Source organism: Lucilia sericata, unplaced genomic scaffold (genome assembly GCF_015586225.1).
Source record: "Lucilia sericata isolate MDLA Ls3-8-SP2 unplaced genomic scaffold, ASM1558622v1 Contig000018F_arrow, whole genome shotgun sequence".
NCBI lineage: Eukaryota > Metazoa > Arthropoda > Insecta > Diptera > Calliphoridae > Lucilia > Lucilia sericata.
The window spans coordinates 1,053,451-1,078,564 of NW_023994057.1; the positions used below are offsets into that span (position 1 = coordinate 1,053,451).

General features: G+C 28.5%; 2 protein-coding genes across 6 annotated transcripts in view; both read right to left on the reverse strand.

Annotated features, from left to right (window-relative positions):
- Window positions 1–988: 988 nt before the first annotated feature.
- LOC119607234 (heparan sulfate glucosamine 3-O-sulfotransferase 3A1) overlaps window positions 989–25,114 on the reverse strand; it is a 36,667-nt gene continuing 12,541 nt past the window's right edge. Inside the window, exons 1-4 of one of the 3 annotated variants that reach the window (XM_037961081.1) lie at window positions 6,612–6,691; window positions 6,372–6,531; window positions 5,716–6,191; window positions 2,908–3,415 (exon numbers count right to left, since the gene is read on the reverse strand). In XM_037961081.1, coding sequence (XP_037817009.1) covers window positions 2,908–3,415; window positions 5,716–6,191; window positions 6,372–6,515 — 1,128 coding nt within the window. In that variant the 5' untranslated portion in view covers window positions 6,516–6,531; window positions 6,612–6,691. Of the gene's footprint in view, window positions 3,416–5,715; window positions 6,192–6,371; window positions 6,858–25,114 lie in introns of those variants that run through there. The other 2 variants (XM_037961089.1, XM_037961097.1) reach the window with 2 other exon arrangements.
- On the reverse strand, window positions 10,026–13,596 carry LOC119607217. Of its 3 annotated transcripts, none has more exons than XM_037961060.1 (3): window positions 13,401–13,596; window positions 12,605–12,727; window positions 10,026–12,537 (listed from the first exon to the last, which is right to left on the reverse strand). In XM_037961060.1, exons 1-3 carry the CDS (start codon window positions 13,492–13,494, stop codon window positions 11,405–11,407), a joined length of 1,350 nt encoding a protein of 449 aa, XP_037816988.1. In that variant the 5' UTR covers window positions 13,495–13,596; the 3' UTR covers window positions 10,026–11,404. The 3 variants fall into 3 exon arrangements, with proteins under 3 accessions (XP_037816988.1, XP_037816981.1, XP_037816996.1); XM_037961053.1 differs by lacking the exon at window positions 13,401–13,596 and adding an exon at window positions 13,180–13,361 and having other exon boundaries at window positions 12,605–12,850; XM_037961068.1 differs by lacking the exon at window positions 13,401–13,596 and adding an exon at window positions 13,180–13,359.

The following is a 25,114-nucleotide window of genomic DNA, read 5'->3' on the forward strand; positions in this document are numbered from 1 at the left end:
GGTATCACTTATATATATATATATATATATATATATATATATATATATATATATATATCATTTTGCTTTATATAACAATTTCCAATTCATTTTTCTATAAACTTTTAATATTATGTTACCTATTAATTTCTAGTACTCTCGTATTATTTAAATAATAATATTTTTAGTTTTTCAAATGCTTAGAAGTAAATGAAAAGTATTCAATATATGAAGAACTAAGTAGATAATTACAAAATAAGACATAAATACTTGTAAATTTAAACACTATAATTTATTACAAATCAAATGAATATTCGCGAAGACACAGCTAATTATTTAATTTTTTAGTACATTTACAAATAAATGAAATATTTCATTTCTATAAGTAAACTTAAATATGAATTCAATTATTTATTATACAAAAACGAAATATTAAATGCGAAATAAACTTACATAAAATTATTATTAATATTATATAAAGTTGTTTCAATAAAAGTATTTATTTATCCAATATGGTCGAATATAAAATGTTGAAGAAAGTCTTCGATAAAGTGTTCGGAAATACAAAATGCGCCAACAAATTAAAAAAATATAACTGGTAGATGCAGTAAATAAAATGGCACAGTGGTTGCTCCCATACGACAAAAAAAAAGGATGATGTTCAAAAATGAATATTTTAATGAAACATCCATTCACTAAATACTTCAAATTTTATTGGGTTTTTAATATTAACTTGATTAATATGTATCCAGATATGCTCGCCACTTACATACATAAATACATACATACATACATACATACATACATAAATACATACATAAATACATACATACATACATACATACATACATACATACATACATACATACATACATACATACATACATACATACATACATACATACATACATACATACATACATACATACATACATACATACATACATACATAATACATACATACATACATAAAAGTGTACATTTTTGGCTATCGGATTTCAATATTTACATTTCAATGCCAATACGTAATGTACTCTAAGCGTATTTAAATTTTCCCAGCAAAAAAAGTGCAAAAAATGTAGTAAATGCACGGGTTTAACTGATAATGAACTGGTTCATATTTAGTTGAAACATGCATGATTTTAACATTGGCGTGTCATTGGCGAGCATGGATTCGTATTTGGAAAAATAGTAATTCATTAAAATGAGTGCTTATAACCAATGAACATTCGATGATTTTCATGCGAATTTTCATTGGTGCACTATATTTATTTTAAAATGTATTGATAAAAATTCTGTTTGATAACAAAATAAAACATTAATAACTGATTTTGAATTTCATTAAAATTAGCGCTAAAACTATATAAATATAAACTTTTAGAGCAGTAGATATGACCAGTTTTGTAGGTTTTTATTCTAAATATGTAAATATTTGTTTTGATGCTATATATCAGAATTAATTTAAAAAATTTATTTTGAATTTTTTGGGTACAATCGGCCCTTTGTGTTTAAGGCGACGTTATGTAAATGAAACACAACTATTTCTATTGTACAAAATTTAATAAGATTTTTATTTAAATGTTTATAAATATGTATAAGTTAATTATTGTATTAATATTTTTGCAATATGCAAAAGGGTATTTAATGCTCAATTAATCATATAATAAATGGTATAATATATTGCTTTCTTTTTTTCTATTCTAGACAAAACTTGGTGAAATCATATAACCGATAATCGAAAAATATTTTTTCAAAAATGCCAACCGTTGCAGCTTCCTTTGTTTCGTCAAACATTTAAAAAAATCTGCTAAATATATATGAAATAGTTTTGACTACTACATTGTGATTACGCTTTCTAAAAAACCTTATGTTTTATTAATAAATAGATTCTTAACGTGGATAATTATGCAGGGCTTATAACGTTTATTAATGTTTAGACCTAGCAATATTTGAAAGTACGAACGTAGTTAGAGCTTAAACTGGATCTTACACCTGAAGAAGAAGGGACTAGTTTTGTGTCACTTCTGTTCCTGATAGGGCTAAGATAAATTACTAGTTGAGACTGAAAACAACAATTTACCAATTTATTTTCAAATTATCTAATTATGTATTGTATAAAACGAAGAAAAACTATTTCATTAAAATATGATTTGATTTTAAACTGATGGGATATTTGCAAGAATATACATACATATATACATACATATGTACATACATACATACATACATACATACATACATACATACATACATACATACATACATACATACATACATACATACATACATACATACATACATACATACATACATAAATACATACATACATCCATACATACATATGTATGTGTGTATGTATAACTTATTTGTGTGTAAATCTCCATAAGGGAATGATAGCAGTTCGTAGTAGTTAACATTTTATTTTGAATATGGTCATAAGACTACAATCTTATATTTTAGTTGAAATAGGGGATTACTGTTTCAGTATTATATTAAAATCTTTCCATTGTTACCGAAGGAACTATGTTTTTTATTTCCTAATTATTATGATAAAGCTACTTTTATACATAGTAAATAGTTTAACAAGTAATAAAAAATTCTAAGAAAGTCTACAAATTTTCATATGTAAGTATGCATTTTTAACTATTGTGTGTAATAAGTAGTATATTATGGTTATAAAATATTTATTTTATTTTAAAGTTTTTGTCTCCTTTAAATATCGGAGTAAGTGGTTTCATAAATGCTTTTTATGTTGGTATCGAATTATGTATATAAGAACAAAAAAATTAATTTGAAAATTTTATAAATTTCAATACAAGTTTGTGCGTTGTTTTATTCTCAACACACCTGTTTTTCATTATGAACGGAGGAGGTGTTACAACCGTAAGTCTTTTTATATATTTTTAACGAGCCCTAGTCGTTTTATATCTAGGGCCAAGCAAAATTTATACCTGTCATTTCATAAAATTTGTTATTAAATGGTCTATAAAAATCTCTCAGTCTTTCAATCGCCGCTGTTTCAATGTGAGGATGATTGCGTCCTTTAGTTTTGCCTAAACAATGTGGTGTTGAACGTGCTTCTGATTTGAATAGACACGGAAATCCTTTAGTTGCATTAAAATAAAAATGCTTTTCGGTCACTACTCTTTTCAATCCCAAGAAATCTTGGACCCTTCCTATTTCATAAGCAGGATCCATAATCAAACGTTCACCGCTGATGAAGAGTAATTGTGAGAGTTGAAAGAACTGTAACCATTTTTCTAAATATCGGGCGTAAACTCCAATTTTCACAGGTCCCCAGTTAGTATCGACCACTGCATAACTTCCGTTGACGAAGGCCAGCTCTTCAAAACGTTTCATATCTGTTTTTTTACTTGCTGCTTGTGTATAGTCGGATATAGCTCTAGTAACGGGATCACGAACAACGACTAGAAGTCTATAAATTAGACACAATATAATAAATATACATGTGTATAAAAGCGTTCTAAAATTAATGATAATGAGCTATACAAAAGGAACGATCACAGAAAACAGTAACAGCATAAATGTTATGAACTGCTTCCATTGATACAAGTCAATAATATTTAAGAATAAGTTTCTAAATTGTATGAATTTTTATTTTTTTAAACATAATCTAGATGCCTTGACTTAAAATATTTCAAATATATTTTCTATTTGTTAAAAAAATTTTTGAGATTTTCTTAGGAAAATTTTATATTTCTTTATGATTTTTAGATTTCACCCGAATTTGAAGCACATCGGGTAACTAGTTGTGATAAAAATATTACATCTTTTTCCACACATATTTTGCTGGGTATGTATATTTAATCATTCTAATATTTTTCTATCATGTATTTAATTGTACAACAATTCATTGTGGGTATGGATTAGATAAAATAAATTTTAAATTCAATGTACGTATTGTTTAACATAAAGGATATAAATCCATATATTGCTTCTCTGCTGATTTGGTATTGTACATGTTTTTGAAAGCGTCTGTCAAAGACCTTTCACATGATATTGACATTTGTCATTCCTTCCCAGCAAAAAAATATGTAGTATTTTCATCACAACTAGTAACCCGAAGTGCTTCAAATTCCGGTGAACATCCTATGAATTTTACATTGGAGGGATGTTGTTCATTTTTGACAACTTTGAACTACACCTAATTTTATTTTTAGAAGCAATAAAAATCCGATGTCAAAAACAAATCGCATTCTTTCAATGACACGCTTATGTAAAATTCATTGGGTTTTCACCAAAATACATCTCTTCCCTCACATTTAACTGGGAGTTGGTTTCATTTGTAAGGAAATATTTGGTTTATAAAAGCAAAAAGTATGTAATCGCATTTTTAGATGTGATTAAGATGTCGTTTGTAAAGTATAACATCAAATATTTTTTGCTGGGTTTGCTTAAAACATGGAAAAACTTTAAAAAAGGACCATTTAAGAAATGGTATCTTAGATTGAACCAAGCTTTCAATTTTGTTGGTAACATCAGTATCTTATTGTTTCTCCAAAAAAAACGGGGCCACCCTAATGTACGTATACACCAGTGATGCCAGGAGATTTTTTTCAGAAATCCCTACGCTTATGAGAAAAAATCCCTTTTTTCCCTACACCCACTTTTTATTTTCCCTACATTTTTCCCTACACTACTTTTTTCCATTTTTTTCAAAGTTTATCTTAAAAAAATACGAAAATAACATCAAAAACTAAAATATTAGCTCCGTTTTATAATATACATATATGTATGTATTTTTTTTAATTTTTAGGAATGAAATTTCTAGAATTTAAATTTTAAATTTTTTTTCTTTCAATTTTACATCATACAAATCTTCCAACCCTGACTCTTCAGTTAAGATTAAAAAAAAACAATTGAAAGATTTATGGCAGTATATCGAATCGTGATAAAAATTTATTTTATGTGCCTCCAACAAAAAAATTTTCATAAAATAATTATTTTAAATAAGGTTTACTTTTGCGTTTACTTTTTGCGGTTTACTTTTATAAATTTTCAGAACATTAAATTCATTTTTTCAATCCTGAGTTACTGCATTAAGCCCCCGACTACTCTATCTATAAGGAGTCAGAATATATCGCCCTACAGGATTGGCATAATCCAAAAATTCGTTTCAAGAAAAATGGATATGAATATTTAATGACATTTAACTATTTTTTTAATAACTTTTAAACAAATCAAGGGGTTTTAAAAATCCAGATTCAGATAGTTGAGGTTAATATGTTTCTCATCTAAATTGAAATTAAATTTTTAGTTGTCTAATATTCACAAAAACGTGGGTTTTAGTTTTTACGTTTACAAAAAATCGATTTCACATCGAAAATAATAGACATATTTGAAATTTCATAAATCTATATGAAAGATTTTAGTATGTCGCATGTTTTGAAGACCTTAGTTCAAGAAAGCCGAATTTTGGATTATGCCAGTCTTGTAGCGATATGTAGGTACATATATTGTAGAAATTACAAGCGGAATTTTTACTAACGATACACTTAAAACTGATTTCATTTTTAATTTAAAAGTTTAATACATGAAAGAGTATATTTTTAGTTATTAAAAACTATGAAATTGAAAAATCCTTACAATTTGACAATAGTAAGAAATCTTTCCCTTTTTCCCTACACGTGAAATTTTTGAAAAAAATCCCTACAAAAAGGGAAAAATCCCTACACTTGGCATCACTGGTATACACACATATGTATTTATACTCACTTGGTGTTTGAATTCATATGATGGACTCTTAAGGGCACTTCTTTGGTAACAAAGTAACTCGGTGTTTTCTCCATTGTTATTTGGCCTTCGATTGTATATGGCATGTGATGCCGATACCAGTGCAAACCTTTCTGATAATGGCGATCAAAGAAATGCACTTCGCAGCCAGCAGCACGAACATCAGGATGCAGTCGTATAAATTCCAGTAGCGCTCGAGTTCCGGATTTTTTAACACCTATGATTAAAGTGTCTGGTAAATGGCGCAATGGTCTAGATCCTTGCTGTCGTAAGAGTCGATACTTTGGTGAACCATCCAAAATACGAGTCGCTGATTTGTTCGACAATGAATCTAATGGCATTCCATATAACGAAGTCTTTGTCCTTGTTACATTTATGTCATCCTTTACAGTCATATTTGCTACATTTGCAATTTGGACATGCAACATTGATGATTTAAAAAGGTTTCTAAAAGGATTCTAAATACAAAAATACATTAAGAAAAGAATGCATACACATACATACATATGTACATATTTATAACTTATAACTATACATAACATTTTTTAATTATCACATGCATACATAAGTAGATACATATGTATATATATATATGTACATACATATGTTTAATTTAAATTAAATTAATATTTTTTTACATTCTTTAAGGTGCGTCCGAGACTCGTAATTAGGCATGAGTTAAATGTGTACGATACGTATATTAAGGATATGCAAATCAATATGGTAATCACAAGGCTTCGATTACTCAAGTTGTTAAACCAATTAACTAAAATTTTCTTCATTTTTTAATTCGATTGACTTGAAATTATATTAAATAAAGTATTACATTAACAATCGTTCTTCTTTCACTTATGTATCTTTTATTTCATTTTGCTAACTTCATTTTACGTGAGAGTTGCCTTTTACTTTTCATCGACTTAAATCAAATAAAATTACTACATTCGTCCTTTTACACTCCTTTTTCCTGATATAAATTGAAACAAAAACAAAGGCCATGAAAACAAAACTCAACTCTTTGTTTTATATGGACGGTGCTCACACTTACAACTGAGTGAGAAACCAGCTGATAAAAATGGGAAGTAGCAACAAATACCGTTAGTTGTCTGTTTCCGCAAAAAATCTCACTGTATGTATTATGTACACAGAAAAAAGTTTCAGCATAAATATTATGAACTGCTTTCATTGACTAAAGTTAATAATATTTAAGAATAAATTCCTAAATTGTATGAATTTTTTCATTTTTCTATTTTTAAACATAATCTAGAAGCCAAAGAATAAATAAGAAATGAAACTGCTGTCAAAAGTACCTAAGTGTACTGTCATCCGGTACCTAACTCTAAGAATGTATTAGTAGAATTCTCAAGTCAACATAGTTGCAAAAAATCGTATTGAAAAATATTGAAAAAAAAAAATATTACATTTCAATTTATACTTTGAAAGGTTTCTTAAGATATTTTCCACATATTTTATCTACAAACATTTTATAAACACGTCTATTTGTTTTTTAATCTATAATATTGCAAAAATAAATTATTTATTTGAAATATCTTTTTCGTTTACCATACGAAAATTTACAACATTGTTTTTTTAGTTTTAATTTCAACCAACAAAAATTCAATGTCAAAAAATAAAAAATATTTTATTTTCGTTTGTAAAAAATATATTATTTTCGGGCTATTAAATGTGTTTAAATTGTGCAAAAAAATTATAAAATATAATGTTAAGTGATAAAAAATATTTCAAAGTGCTATTATCCTCAAATTTTCGCGAAAAAGTTTTGAAGTTTGGAGAGAGAATAAAATTTTTACATATGTGTTGAATTTACACAGCACTCGTCTGTGAGAAGAGTTACGCTCTTATTGTTGTAAAAAAATGACAGCGTTTCACTTCTTGTTTATTCTTTGCTAGAAGCCTTGACTTAAAATATTAAAAATTTTCTTTATATTTTTCTGTTTGTTAAAAAATGTTTGAAATTTTCTTTAGAAAATTTTTTATTTCTTTATGATTTTTAGATTGAAAACAATGAAATATGCGCGTAACATGCAACATTTTCTGAAGAATGGATGTTTATCTATATGCTGGTTTATTTATTTCATATTTTGTTTTCCAGCATTTTTATTTATTTATCATAAAAATTCGCTAATATGTGATTATTTTCTAAAAAATGGAAGATATTAATAGGTAACGGTTATTTATTTATTTATTGCATTTTTGATGAAAATCAAAGAAAATTAACAAAAAAACAAAAAAATCTTTCATGTACAAATTCATACATTTTATGAACTTTTAATATTCCGAATGAAAATGGTTTGGGAAAAAAAAGTCATGTTCGATTCATTCAATTTATTTCAAAATTCATTCCAAATATGAATTATTTTTTTCTGTGTATATATATACGCATCAACTACAATTCATACTTGTATGTAAATAAATTGATAATATACATATGTATATAAACAAAATTACAAAAAGCAAAACAAACATGGTGATGTACGAGGGGATAAAAAACTAAATTAGTACACTCCATTATTTTTATCAAGTACATATTTATTAAATAGAACAAGAGGTGCGAATCAAAAATATTTTTTCTTTTCATTAAAGTATGTACACAGAAAAAAGTTTCAGCATATGGTTTGGGAAAAAATAGTCATGTTCGATTCATACAATAAATTCATTCCAGTTATGTATTATTTTTTTTCTGTGTAGGCTTTATTCGGAGAAAAATAATACAAAAATTATAATTTAAATTTTAATTTACATTACAAAACGAGTCCCAAAATTGACATTTTACAAGTTATGTTTTTATGTAGGGACCATTTGTATTTTATCTTGCTCTCTGTGCATCCAAATTCTGTCATATTGAGTTCATAGATACCCTGCCAGCAATTTTGTAGTCGACTACGAGAAAAATTCACTTCTAGTTAATTTTTACAGACTGACCAGGGTGCACTCATAAGGTGAAATCAATTCAAGAGCTGATGACTTAATTTTTATATTTGAGGTAGATAGAACTGTCAAAGTTGCCACAATCCTAAAAAATATGTTCATCCATCCAGGGATTTATTATATTTTTAGGACACTATATTCCCTGCAGGAAATGAAGCGATAATTGTCTTAATGCCAGACACTAGTACAAATTAGATTAGAGTTTATATGGAAAAATACTAGTACTAGAAGTAGTTGAATGGTACCACTTGTAGACTGATTTTTGTTTGACATGTGTTGAAAAAAATAAATTTGTTAAATTATTGAAATATAAATTTGCATAAAAAAAGATATTTTCAAACATACATATCCCTTCAAATGATAGAATAAATAGTGCATGCAAATTTAGGTCCGGTTGCAAGCAAATCTCTATGTAAGTACTTCTATTATATTTAAAAACTGCAATAAGTTTAATATTTGTTTTATCGTACGGCAAATGTTTTTATAACGAAATCAATGGAGATGCGGATAGAACCAGAATTTCTTCAAACTTTCATATTGAATTATTGTTAGGTAAATGTAGGATTGTAAAAGAGCAAAACCACCAATTATGGCGACTATTTATGAATATTAGAACTAGTATCAAACTGGTGCGAAAGAACCCAATTGGGTCCAAGTGTACTAGTATAAGTCTAGAACTAATGGTACTAGTAATTTTTCAAACACACTCAATGTTAATTTGAGCATTATGATAGTATTGGAAAGTTTACAGTTGGGAACTAGTACTGGTGATTTTGGTACTAGTAAAATACTAGTTTGGTACTAGTTCCATTTCCTGCAGAGTTTATTTAAAATTAATAAATAATTTTTATATGAATTTATGCGAAATACTCAACAATAGCACAAACTATTTGTCTTAAATAAGCATCTATTTTATCAATTATATGGACATTTTTACTAATCAATTGAGAATACAAACATCCCATAAAATAAAATCATTAAATCTCGATTTTATCATAGATAACTTAATTTTTAACAATTTTCTAGGTAGTGGTTTGGTCACATTTCTATAAAGATAATTATATATGTATTTGTTATACCAAGTTCACACGAGCTGTTGAATTGCTTATTTCAGCTCTGAATGACGATAGACAATTAACCCGTTAATACGACACATTCTTAATTCGTTTTGACATTGAGCGCCATCTCGAAAAAATTTGATTTTATTTAGGATGTACATTGTAAATTCCTAGCCCTTAGAATTATTAAATAAAAAACTTAGTTTCAATATTTTTTTAAAATAATTCATTTATTTCGGACGTTATTTATTATATTCATATTTAAATTAAAAGATATGATTTGCTTAAATCAATTTTTAACAAAATCATACATTTTCATTCGATATACATATTTATTATTAAAATATAATTTTTAAATACATAATTGCCTTTTTGTTAGGAATTTTTCTCTGTGGGATAAAGTAAAAATTAAACGAGTGAAAAATTAATTGAAAAAATCGCCCGATTTTTTCAAATAATTCAGTTCTTGGTTCAAAATCGGGAGATACTGCGTTTTAAAGTATGAACTTTTATGAGGTAATTTTTTCTATTTTTTTAAATTTTGAAAAAAGTTTTCACGCATAGACATACGAATTAATTATAAAAAACTAAGTATACATACATATACGCATAATAATTCAAATGGACTCTAGTTTTGTGTATTTATTTACTTTTCTATGCGTGAGAGTTTTGTTTTTTAAATTTAAATAATTAAAAATCACCTCAGAAACAGTTTAAACTTTAAAATGCAATATTTCCCGATTTTGACCCATCTTTTCAAAACGGAGTATGCCACTAGATTCTACGACCGAAAATAAAGTTTTGACGTTTTTCTGTGTCTTATTGAAAGTTGTAATTTTACGTACAGTGTTATTAAAAACATCACCATTCCAACCCATACAGTCAATATTGGAGCTAAAGGTGTAGTTTCAGATTAAGACCTTCTCGATTTACACTTTTGTTTTAATTAGAATTACCTTTACTGAGTACAATTGGTTACAAAAATAAATATATGTACATTAGACCGACTCACAAAAAATGATGCTTGAGTTACCCCTTAAAATATTCGCTATTATGTAATATGATGTTACCCAAAATATTTTGGGTTTAGTGTTGTCCGACAGTTTTCAAGAAAAAATCGTATGGGGGACACAATTTTTCATGCTCAATTCAGTATTTTACCTAGCTTCAAAAAAATCTTTGTTTTGTTTTATGATGGTTCCCAAAATATTTCTAGTCTATCTATGACCGTTCGTGAGCAGCACCAATTACAAAAAAGTCCCTTTTTAGTTATTTTTTTTAAATTTACAGTCATTTCTTAAAACATGTGGTATCATTCGAAAGGGTTTTAAAGCCAGGTCTAGTGGTTTGCAAAATTTGCATACATTGTGCACATATTTTATTTTTATTAATGAAAAACTTAACAATTTTAAATATTTTGGTATATGACAGCAGACGGTTATTTATGATTAATACATCATTGGACGCGGCTTTAAACCCACTTTCAAACGATACCCCAAAACTAAAATTTGAATAAAAAATAAGTCTAAAATACCTTTTTTAATTTGGTCCAGCTCACGAACGGTCATCGCTAGACTTAAAATATTTTGGGAATCTTCATAAAACAAAGCAAGAGTCGGTCTAATGTACATACGTACATATATTTATCGTTGAAAAATTTATTTTTATTATAATTTTGTATTTTTGTCATTTTCTGCCGGATACTGTTGAAATACACGATTGTTCTCTAAAACAACACTTGAAACATTCGATGGAATTTCCATTTGTAGGAAAAAATTATTTTTATATAACTTATTATCGTATGATTTCACTGGTAACCTGTGTATGCCTAACAGACGATTACGAATTTCGACTAGACCCACCGAATCGATTAAAAAAAGTTGTATCAAGCAAATACTGCAGATCGTTAGGAAAATAGTTGTTACACTTAAAACTAAGAGCATCGTCCACTCATTTTCATCCTCATTCACGATCTCAAGCTTGGAAATTTCCATTAATGTTAGCTCCAGGGTATATGATCCGGCCAAAGTTAGTTCCGTATAAAGAAACGGCGAACATTCTAGCAACATTTGTATACCAATGCTGGAATAAACACCCATACAGATGTAATAGAAGCATAATAGTATGAAGCAATGTTCTGGAAAATTATCATCATATACACCCAATATAGCTGTTGCGATTGTTATTTTAATTAAGCCGAACATCAGATAAATCAGTTTGGGTTTGTAACGCAACATCAAGAGCGAGCCCAGTGCACATCCACTCACGTATAATAGATAAGGCAAGTACAAATAGTTGCTCTGAGTGTAACCAATGGTGGATCGGTACATGAGAGTGAGGTAAGTCATTGAATATAAACAGCACCTCTCTACTGTAACAACTACTGACATACCCACTACCATCCACTGAATGTTGCGCTTAAAATAGTATTCGTCTCGTCCTACAAAAAGCGTCAGTACTGATTTTCTTGGAGCATAAATCAATTTCTCCTCATTCATTAAATTAAAGACAAGATCACAAGAGCTTTTATAATCCTGAATACGATATTGTTGTAAGACTTCATTGATAATGACGCAGACTATAGCAAACAAGGAAATTCCAAATAGTACCCAAGCACATCGTTTCGGTTCCATATCATTAAAGATTGAAAACCCTGCAGTAAGACCTGCAAAGTATATAGTATTGCCAAGTGCAATACGTGCTGGCCTTGAACCATGTGAATCACACCGCAACGAAATGTAATTATAGCAGGGTAAGTAGATTACAACCATCGACATGAATATGAAGTAGAATGAAATATCTAAATATACAAGAACTCAAAGTGAAATAAATACATTGATTAAATCGTGATCAAACGTTCCACTCACCTGTATTCTCAGTTATTAAGAAAACTGCACTTATAACACTACATATTAGACCATAAAACACGATATAGAAATTCTCAAATAAATATTTCCTCTTTTTATGTTTTCGCAGCGTCCATCCCACCGCTAAAAGTAGGCACAACAAAACTCCGAATAGTACAAACCAATTCAGCCATAAACTGCGATAAATATAAGTGTATTTGCAATAGTATCCAAAATGGAAACCACTGACAAATAAACAGCTAAAAACTAAACACAAAATTTTGAGTTTGATCTGTAATTTTAATTCTGAACACAATTCGAAAAATGATCAGAAAAAAGTGTTCTTCGGTAACAAAAAAATGTTTTACCACCTCCTTAAGATGGTCAAAAGTTTATGTCGTTCATTTAATTCAATAGGATCATTTTCTTTTTTTTTAGTGTGAAAACGTTTTTTCCAAATCCATGATTTGTATGAAGTGTGAAAAATATGTACATATGGCTATGTTCAACATATTTTTGAATTGATTTTATTAAAGGAAATGAACGATGTATAGCGAATTGTTTAAATTTGAATGTTCAAATTTTTTAAATCTTACTTAAAAAGTCGCAGAAAAAGTACATTTCTAAAATAATGTCGCTTCTTTTAGGTTCAATGCAATACTGATGAAGTAATTTTTTTCACAATTGAATACCTTATTCTTTCAGTTCTATTTTAGTTTCGAGAATCAATGCAATAACATACAACACAAAATTGAATCATTACAATTTCTGATAAAAATACAAATATACATTGAATATAGAGATGTATTCAACGTACCTATACACACATACATATATTCTCGTGTCTTTTTAACTTTCAAGATACTACTTCCAAATATTATTAACCACATTTGTAAGTTTTTTTTTAACATCTTACAGTTTCTGATACAATTTTCATATTAATCAATAACAGTTGTATTCATAAAAAATGCTTATTTTAGATTTAAATCACACAATAGTTAAAGTACACTTTAGACTTAAAGGCCATTAATAAAATTGTGGTATTCATAAACAAATAATAAACCTACATTAACTATTGTGCTGTTTATTGTTTAACTTGGCAGCACTGTACAATTTGGCTGTCATTTTCTGTGTTAGTGTTGCGAACAATTAGGATAAAATATTCGTTGAGTCGGTTTTCTTAATTTTATATTTTTGGTTATAACACATTTTTGAAAATAAGAACGAACTTTTAAGAAAAATAAATGTATACATGGCTACAATAAATATATATTTAGTTCAGATGAATGAATATAACATATATATTTTTAATTATAATTAAAAGTATTCGAATAACGAATATTTTGTGACAAAATAAGCATCACTATGCACATTTTGTTATTTTTACTTATTTTTATAGCAATTTTTAATAAATTTTTGCAAATACTGATAAATTTCTTTGATAAAAGACTACATTTTATTGCCGGAGAAGATATTTTGCATTGATAGAACACTAATCAATATAATTTACACTCTTAATTACTTCATGGCTTTATATTTAGCGAATAAACTATGAAAAAGACAAATAAAATGATTGTGGCCATGATTTGATTGACAGGCGGGCATTTCCAAATTGCCAAAAATAGTATTAACCAACTGGAATACTGTCAAATATTCATCTATTAATCCAATAATGCCTAGATTTTAGTTTTTTCACCAAAATAGAAACTTTTAAAATTTATCTGGAATTTTATTTACAAATTTGTAAACGTTAAAATTACAATTTTTAGATTTCATTTCAGAATAAAACATGATTAGTTTTCGTCTTCAACTTAAAATTAATGAAAAAAGCTTAATCAGAGACAAAATTTGTAAGAATTCAACTTATTGTTGGCTTAAAGTAGGGTCGAGCGTACAACAAATTTTTTCTATTTGTCATTGGTTTATTGAAGGTATTTTAAGCTATTTGACGTTTATGAATACCATTTTCGTGGATTTTGCTTAATAATGTTTAATAAACCTAAAATCACTTTTTATGAATACAACCGTAAATCTTTTGGCATCTTTTTGTTTTATTTAGATTAGATAAAAAATTACTTCAATCATCAGTGACACCAATTCTATAAAAAAATAGCCTCAAATAGTTTTGTAAGTACATAATATGAAATTTACAGGCCTGTCATAGAATTCCATTCCGATCGAATTATTACTTAATAGATAAAATATAATAACATTATTGTCAATTCCACGTTGAAAATATGAAGTGGTTTCATTCCGAAAAAGTTTTAGTTTTTCTCTTTTAAAAAAGAAAATTAAGTTAAAAAATAAGTTTATTTAAAAACTAGCTAAACACAGTGTGCTTCGATATCCTTAAAATAACCTAGTCCGCGATATATCCCAGCAAAAATAATTGATGTCATACTTTATAAACGACATCTTAATCACATGCAAAAATGCGATTACATCCCAGCAAAAATTTTCATTACCTAGTAATCTAGAAAGTAATATTGGAATCTCGTGGAAACTAATTACTTTTGGGGTGAATAACTAATTATTTTTGTTCGACGAGGTTCAAATAACCCAATAAACCAAACGATATTATAACGATATCGAAACGATATCACTTAGGTGATAAAAAATATCATAAGTGATAGTCGTTCTCGTATCGAGAACGATAGTATTTACGTACTAAATGGTACCTTTCCTTATGATATCGTTTTTCCATAAAATTATGATATCGTTTTCGCTATCATAATTTCCAAAAATAATGATAGTTAAATCGCCTTTTTCAGTTTTTTTTCTGTATGCTCTTTTATTCTTAAAATTTCATTTAAAACGCTATTTAACTTAATATTTCGCTATTATACATATAAAAAAGCCTGAAAAGGGAAGGATTGCATTCATTTGTACATATTTACATACATACATTAATACATATTTTAAAGTAATCATATTTTTCATCACATTATGCATTGTCTTGCAAATACCTGAAACTTTTCAAAATTGCATACATGTCAACTTACCACAAAACTGAAGTATCGAACGAAATTCGCGTATTTATTTGGATTATTTATCAATAATTTAGTTGATTTTATTTTAATATCCTTTTTAGTTTTCTTATGTTCGAAAATTTTTATTGAAATTATTTTTATGTTTGAAGTTTTTTTCAAATGTTTGTATTTTCTTAATTTTTTTATTGGAAACAAAATATAAAACGATATTATAATAATATCGTTTTAAATAATGAAATATGATATCATAATCGCCCTTTAAAAGCAATACCGTTTTCGCTATCATATCGTTCTTTGGTTTATTGGGAATATGTACCTACCTTAAACAAATTAATAAATGGTTACTAATTTGATTACAAAAACTAGTTACAAATAAACCTACAAATATGTTATGTGATAGCTAGTTATTTTGGGCCGACTTTGTATGTAGAAAACAAAAAATAAAAAAATTCTCGGCCGGGATTTGAACCCAGGCATTCAGTTGTTTTCTGTGTTTCTCACTCCAGCCGCTTACTCGATGCTCCATTAACATGTTGCTTTTTGTAATTTTGAGAACGGCATTTTACAAAAATATATAAATGAATGTCATTTTGAAAAAAAATAAACAGTATCCAGCAGGGCTCGAACCACGAACCCCCTGTTTGTTAAATAAACGACCTAGACAATTGAGTCATAACAAATCCAAATTGTTTTGTTCTTTACCAGTAATAACCTATTCAGCTAAATAAATTAATGTGGATGATAATGAACACTCATTACCAAGTAATGTATGAAATAACTACTGGCTATTACCAAAAATTTCAGATTTTTTGCTGGGATATTCGCATTTATAAACCAAACATTTCCTTACAAATCAAAACCCAGTTAAAAGTGAGAAAAGATATGTAGAAAAGTTACTACAAATAACATATTCGAAGTCCCTCAAACTTTGGTAAAGAACCAATGAAATTTACATAAACATGTCATTGAAAGATTGTGGTTTATTATTGACATCCAATTACCGAATTTTTGATGCTTCTAAAAATAAGATTAGATGAAGTTCAAAGCTGTCAAAATTGAACAACATCCCTCCAATTACACGCTAATGTAAAAATTGGAAGTATTTCAAGTATGTTATTTGTATTGAAAATTCTACTTCTTTTTCCCCACTTTTTTGCTGGGAAGTATATACAGTGATGTTCAATGAAATAGAGCCACCATCATGTTCAAAGTTTCTCTCCACTTAAAATGTCTCCTGCAAAGAATAGAGTTGGAAAAACTAACTGAAATTTTGTACTGATCTGTTTTGAATATAAAACCATTATTATTGCAATAACCCGGCAAAAAATAATTGATGTCATCCTTTACAAACGACATCTTAATCACATCCAAAAATGCGATTACATATTTTTCGCTTTTATAAACCAAATATTTCCTTACAAATGAAACCCCAGTTAAAAGTGAGGAAAGATATGTAGAAAAGTCACTACAAATAACATATTCGAAGTACATCAAATTTTGGTGAAAGACTAATGTCATTGAAAGAATCTGGTTTATTTTTGACATCCAAATATAGGATTTTTACTGCTTCTAATAATAAGATTAGATGTAGTTCAAAGTTGTCAAAAATGAACAACATCCCTCCAATAACACGCTAATGTAACATTCATTAGTCCTACTATGACAAATTGGCTTTATAAAAGTGTAATTAGACCAATTCTAGCTTATGCTTCAATAATCTGGTGGACTGCTTTGGACAAAAAGTGTAATATCAAATTACTACAGGGAGTTCAGCGTACATGCTGCTTGGGTATAAGTGGTGCCATGTGTACTACTTCAACCAAGGCTCTGGAAACGTTGCTAGATATTCCACCCATTGAAACATATATAAGATATGAGGCGGCGCTTACAGCCGAACGGCTCTTTACTTTAGGCGAACTGGCCAAAAACGGTTATAGGACACGTCATCAATGTATACTGGACACATTGGAAGGTTATACACATTCATCGGACGTGCCTGATCGCATACCAGACACTGAATATGTCGGAAACTTTGAAACGCTAATCCCAGATAGAATGTCTTGGTCAAGCGGAACATTAGAGCAAATACCAGTAGGAATCCGTTGCTACACGGATGGCTCTAAATTAGGGGACAAAGTGGGTATGGGGTTCTATATTGAAGACCCAGAAACAGAAATATACCACCGTTTACCTAATCATAACACAAGCTTCCAGGCAGAAGTACGAGCAATAACGGAATGTGTAAATTGGATTAGAATAAATATGGCGCCCACAAGGCTTAATATATTTACCGACAGCCAGAAGGCAATTTGTGCGATATCAGGTGATAGAATTAAATCTAAGACCGTATTGGATTGTAAGAAAGCTTTAACTGAATACTCTCCCAGAGGTAAGGTTCACATCATATGGGTACCAGGCCACTCGGGAGTAATCGGCAACGAAAGGGCGAATGCAATAGCTTTAAAGGGAAGGGAGCTCGATGTAGTTAACCTGACAAACGCAAAACCATTCGACGCAACAAAAGCTGAATTAAAAATATGGATGAGAGAATCCCATAAGGCCTCTTGGAATAATGAAACGGTGGGTAGAACCACAAAGATTCTATGGGGTGACCCTGATGAGAGCAAGACGAGAAATCTTCTCAAAATGAGCAAGTCTGAGGTTAGTATGATGGTACGTATTCTCAGTGGACACACAGGATTACGAGCACATCTATACAAAATTGGACGTGCGAATTCAGACGAATGTAGAGCATGTGGAGAGGACAGTGAAACTCTGGAGCACTTTCTTTGCCATTGTCAGGCATTCGTCGAAGTTAGATCCAAGTATCTTGGAAGTGATGTTATTCCGGAAATAACATTCTTAACCAACACCGATTGGAAGATTCTTAGGAATTACGTCCAGGAAACTGAGTTTCTGAACATTCAGTAAACAATTTTTTTTTTTTTTTTTTTTTTTTTTTTTTTTTCTTGAATTGGAGCGCACAACAGGCCCGATAGTGGCCTAGGTGTATTTCTTCGGATTTGATGTAGTATACATCCTCCTATCAACCTAACCTAACCTAACCTAACCTAACATTCATAGGTTTTTCACCCGAATTTGAAGTACTTCGGGTTACTGGTTGTGATGAAAATACTACATCCTTTTCCACACTTTTTTGCTGGGTACAAATAACATATTCAAGTACATCACACTTTGGTGAATAATCAGTGAAATTTACATAAGCATGTCATTGAAAGAATGTGGTTTATTTTTGACATCCAAAAATCGAATTTTTACTGCTTCTAAAAATTGTCAAAATTGAACAACATCCCTCCAGTGACACGTTAATGTAAAATTTATAGGTTTTTCGCCAAAATTAGAAGTACTTCAAGTACGTTATTTGTGGTGAAAATTCTACTTCTTTATCCTCACTTTTTTTGCTTGGAATTGACGCGTCGCTATTTGTAATTTTAATGTAATTTTATATTAATCTACATAAAAAGGTGTGACAAAAAATGGAGCCAGTTTGCTCCAACAATTTTCAAATTGAAATCGACCAAATAGTAAGTCTCATTAAAAAATTAAATTTTGAGTCCAAAAAGGACTCTGCTGTCGGCAGAGACAGAGACAGCAGAAAAACGATAAAAACACTCTATGATCTAGGTAAGGGCTATAGACAAATTGTTGAAATAATTGGATGCTCCAAGAAAATTAAAGAAGATGCTGTAAAATGTATGTTTAAGCCAAAAAATGTGGAGAAAAAAAATAAAAAAAATTACAACTTTTTTGAAGCGAAAAATTCTGAGTCATGCAGAGGATAACACTTTTGTGTACTCCGTGTACCCTTAAAAGGGAATATAACTTAGATGTTTCAAGCTCAATAGAAAGATCTCTCGTGTATAAAAATAATTTAAAGGATAAAATTAGTAGAAAAGTTGTATATGGTACTGAAGGAAAAAATAAAATTTCTCAAAGAACATTTGTAATCTGTTGTGATCAGATGTAAAAAAGTCAATTTATTTCTGATACCCAAAATACTATGAATATCATCGAACATGGTGGCGGATACGTAATGGTTTCGTGTTATTTTTTCTTGTTTGGAACAAGGTCTATATTTCGGATTGATGGAAGATTGAACTGCAAATATCCCATTATTAATCTTAATGATGCTATCCAGAATGAGAAATAGCGCTTTTTAAAGAGATTTCCACTATTGTGTCTTCAAAAGCACAATTTGGAACGAGGCCATATATACAAGATACTAGAGATCATTTAAAGTGAATTAGCGTTTTCAGTTTTTCATTTTGTGATCTTTTCTCCTTTTTAAAGGACATAAAAGTTGTAGGGATATTACAATTTTTAACTGAATAATTTTCGTCAAGGTCTTTTTTAAATTGCTGTAACTCTAAAAATTGATTTAATTTTTCTTAAATAAAACATTTTTTAATTGTTTTTTCAAAATCGGCCGTTTTTTACACAAATAATATCTTATACAATTTTCCTTAAGGGATTTATAGCCGCTTAATGGGATTGGACACGAAATTGCCCATATATTTTTCTAAAGAATTAAATTATTAAATTGATCATGTGTTTCTATTTTTTAGGACAAAGAAAATAATTTTTTTTGTCCTGATAAATAAAATAAAAAGCCTTAAGCTTACTATTTGGATCGATTTCAATTTAATAATCGTCTACAAATTTTTAAATTTTGATATTTTTGCAAACTGGCTCTATTTTATGGCACACCTTATTATATAGCTTAATTTAAAATTACATTAAAACAAATAAGAAAGTGTAGTCGGGCGTGGCCGACCATATGATACCCTACACCAGTTATGAATATTAAATGTGATTTATTTTTCATAATAAAGCATTTATCTTGAATATTACCTTGATTCAGATTTATTTAAGCAATTTATTGACGAAAAACAAATTTTTTTTATGTGGCTTTATATGGGGGATAAGAGTGGACCGATCCCGATAAAATAGGCTAGATTTATATTTATATAAAATTTCATTGCAATAACAGTGTTAATAAAAGTGAATTGCGGATATTCAAGTCACTTTCTGATGGGGGCTAGGGTCAAGTGAGGTCCGATCATTTCGAAATTCGGCAAGGTCATCAAGGCTTGTATAAATATAGTTGTGCAAACTTTTATCAAGATACATTTATATTATACATAATTATGAGCTCAAAAGCCCTTTTCGGGGGTTCAGATGTATGGGTGCTAGGTGAAATAATGGACCGATTTTAACCATTTTCAATAGGCTTCGTCCTTGGGTAAAAAGAAACTTATATTCCAAATTTCATCAAATTATCTTGAAAATTCAGCGTATTTGTGATTAAAAAATTCAGTTAATATTTTCAACAACATACTAATATAAATTCTAATTTTCGAATTTAATTTCGATTTTTCGAACATATTGGATTGTCATCAGGTTTCTTTATGTGTCCCAAATTTCAACCAAATCGGGCTACGGGAACTGGTCGAAAATTCAGTTAAAAAATGTGTACAAACCAACAAAGCAAGTTATAAAAGCTTGTAATAATAAATTTTATTTAAATCAGTTTTTTGGTTATTTCGAGTTTCAATTAATAATAAACTTTATGAGGGATGTTAAAAAAGCAGCAATCTCCATTTCTGTTTTTTTCGAATTATATAAGAAAAATCTTTGTTTCCAAAGATATTTATGCATTATTGAATTAAAATTATATAAAACAAATTTGAAAGAAATTCACTCAGAACTTTGCTGGCAAATTTGATTCAAAGTTTTTAGATAAGATCATGAATGAAAGGAGATTGCTGCCTTTGTCTCTACACCCTTCAATTTTAAAATGTTTTCATGTCTTTGTAAACTTCTAAGTGCAATATCTCCTTATTTAGACCTAATATTTCAAAGAGATGCTGACAAAATCTTTGTTATTTTAGGTTTTTAAATTTATGATTTAACCTTCACTCTGGAAGGTGGTATTAATCCACTTTCAAAATAAACAGTTCATATAAAATAACAACATATTTTCATATTTTAGTGCGCGTGACTGTATACTTCTGTCCCAAATATATGTAGTTGCGAATATTGGCCATCTCTGAGTCTTATACTCTAAGTATACATACAGTGTCTCTCATAAGTATTCGAATTTAGGTAAACTATGAAAAGAAACCAAATTTAATAATATATTTTGTGTGGAAAATAAATAAATTAATTTGTTATATTGTCTAGATAGCCCTTAGATTTGATATCACGCCCCTTAAAACTTGAAAACTTTACATTTACTTAAATTAGTTGTGCTTTTTTTAAAAAAAGTCCATGAAACTACTTCACAAAAGTATACGAATTTTTCCTGTATTTCATATTTGATCATATTATACGATACACAAATTCTAGAATCGCATGGTTTTATGCTTAATATTGTTTTAAGGGGTAACTATCAACCGCATGGATATATTTTTGACCCATTTGGTCCACAATTTTGGGGGATTTGTACCCTCTTTTCATGTAATATCATTAAAATGGCGATTTTTGGCTATATTTGTAATGTTTTCACCCTTTTTCCAGAGATAAAACTAAAATTTAATATTGGAATTTAATAGAACCCATAGATTATCTAAAAATAATATTTTTTGTTATAAGGATCTGTACTTAAACGTTCCAAGATGTATTTTTGGTATCGTTTTTCAGTTTCTAATTGAATTATCTGGATCATAACTCCCTTTTCGTACCTCTAGGGACGATATTTTCCAACAAAGTTATCTAGTGTATATTCATGTACATATTGGCACTAATATATTTTAAATTTTCAATATATTATAGCGGTATACAACCCCAAAACATGCCTTAATAAAACGTCATCCTATATAGTAGATTTCAGTTTTTACTACTCGTAACTTTCACGCTTATGTTGCCCGTTACAATAACACTGTAAGTCCAAAATTTTGGTTTTAATTTGATCATAGTAAATAATATTTAAACATATATCAACATTTTTGAGTTAGATCATAATGATATCGTGCCATGCAGCATGGAGGCCATTGGTATATAAAAATAATGATTTTACTATTTTGAATGGTGTTTCTTCGAGGCATGTTTTGGAGTTGTACACATCCACAACACATTGAAAACTTAAAATGTATAAAAGCTGATATCTAAAAGAATATATACCAGAAAACTTCCCTGAAAATAGTTGATCCTAGTATTATAAAAATGGACTTAAGTTCCAATATATTGAATTAGCGACAGAAGAATGATCCGAATAATTTATCTTGGAACGTTTAAATACAGATTCTTGTAACAAAAAATATTATTTTTATATACCCCAAGGGGTCTTATAAGTCCCAATATCAAATTTTTGTTTTATCTCTGGAAATAAGGAGAAAAATTTACAATTATGGCCAAAAATCGCCATTTTAATGATATTACTTGAAAAAAGGTACAAATTTCCCAAAATTGTGGACCAAATGGGCCAAAAATATATCCTTTCCGTGGATAGTAATCCCTTAAACAATATTACGCATAAAAACCATTCGATTTTAAAATTTGTGTTGCGTGTAATATGATCAAATATGAAATACAGGAAAAATTCGTATACTTTTGAGAGGCAATTTCATGGACTTTTTTTAAAAATCCATAATTAATTTAAGTCAATGCAAATTTTTCAAGTTTTAAAAAGCGTGATATCAAACATAATGACTATCTAGACAATATAACAAATTAATTTATTTATTTTGCACACAAAATATATTATTAAACTTGGTTTCTTTTTATAGTTTACCCAAATTCGAATAATTATGAGAGACACTGTATATAAAATTTCTATTTATAAAACATATGTATATGCTATACGCACAATTGGGACGAACGATGAATTTTTCGTAACGAATTATCGTCGTCAGATATATGCTATACGCACAATTGGGACGAGCGACGAATTTTTCGGAACGAATTTTCGTTGTCAGATAAAGAACACACTAAAGTATATGAAAATACATACAACCAGTGCGTATGACGAAATTCGTCGTACGTAACGAACTGTGCGATAGATTTATTTCTATTTCATACGCAAACGAACGACGAATAAATTGGTTTAGAGTGACCGTTTTTATTTCTGGTTTTAATTTATTTTTTTAAAATAAAGTAAATTTTTGTTCTAAAAAGCGTTTTCTTGTATATTTATCTGTATATGAATTAAATGTATACTATTCTTATTAATATAATTACCTTTGAATGCAAAAATGAGGAAATATTCCAAAATATTTTTTTTTCCCCGATTAATAATATTTGTTTGGTAATTATGGTCACCCCAACCAGTATGTAAACAAAAATTATTTATTTGAAAATTAATTTGTGCTATAAAACCAAAAAAATGAAATTTTCCTGCAGAATATGCATTTAAAAATAAAAACAATGAAAAGCAGATAATTGAATGCAAGATTCGCAGTGCGTAAAGTTTTATTGTGCTCCAATCGACGAATTTACGCAATAATTTTTTGTGGAATTGTTCGTCGTGCTAAGCGAAATTCGTCGTTCGTCCTAATTGTGCGTATACCAATAGAACACATTAAAGTATATGAAAATACGCACAATTAGTGACGAAATTCGTCGTACGTAACGAACTGTGCTATTTCATACGCAGACGAACGACGAATAAATTTGTTTAGAGTGACCGTATTTCATTTTAGATTTTATGTTTTTTCTAAATAAAGTTACATTTTGTTTAAAGAAATGGTTTTTCTTAAGTTTATGGTAAATAAATTAAATTAACAAAATTTTTATTAACTGTGTTTTCTTTCAATATTCAATAGAAAAGTATATTTAATGAATTTTTGAAGTTAAATATTATTTGATTCAGAAATATGGCCACCCCATTCAGAATGTAAACAAAACTTGATTTGAAAATTAATAAATAAATACAATTTCGTGCAATTTGTTTGTATTTTAAATAAAAAATATTTAATAATGAAATTATGTCGAGAAAGTGCCGCAAAATTAAAAGAAATATCGGAGATTTAAAAATGATTCGCGGTGCGTAAAATTTTATTGTATTCCACGCAAAGCTCTAAAAGAAGTCATTCCTTAATTCTTTTTTTGAAACTGAAATATATTTTGAAGAATTAAAATTCTTCTAACTCATTCCCTTTTATTTAATTCCTAGAATTTATTCTTAAAGCTTTTGATGTATTTGAATAAATTCTCTAATGAATTATTTCTTATAGAATGTTAAATTCCTTCTGAATGAATAAATTTTGTTTGCATTCAATCTGTTACAAATTGAATACAAATAAATTTCAACAATTCCTATTTATTTTTAAATTCCCTCTGAATGATAAAAATTTTGCTTTAATTCAATCTATTATAAATTTAATTTAAAATGAAAGTTTTGTTTTAAAATTCAAAAGCATTCTGTATTCAGTTAAGAAGAATTAAACAAACAAGAATGATCATTCAATTGAATTCATTCCTATAAAGAATGACTTCTCTTAGGAATTAATTCAATGGAAAGCCAATGAATTCAGCTTTAGTATTTAAATTCAAAGAATGTTTTTAAAGAATTGTACATTCA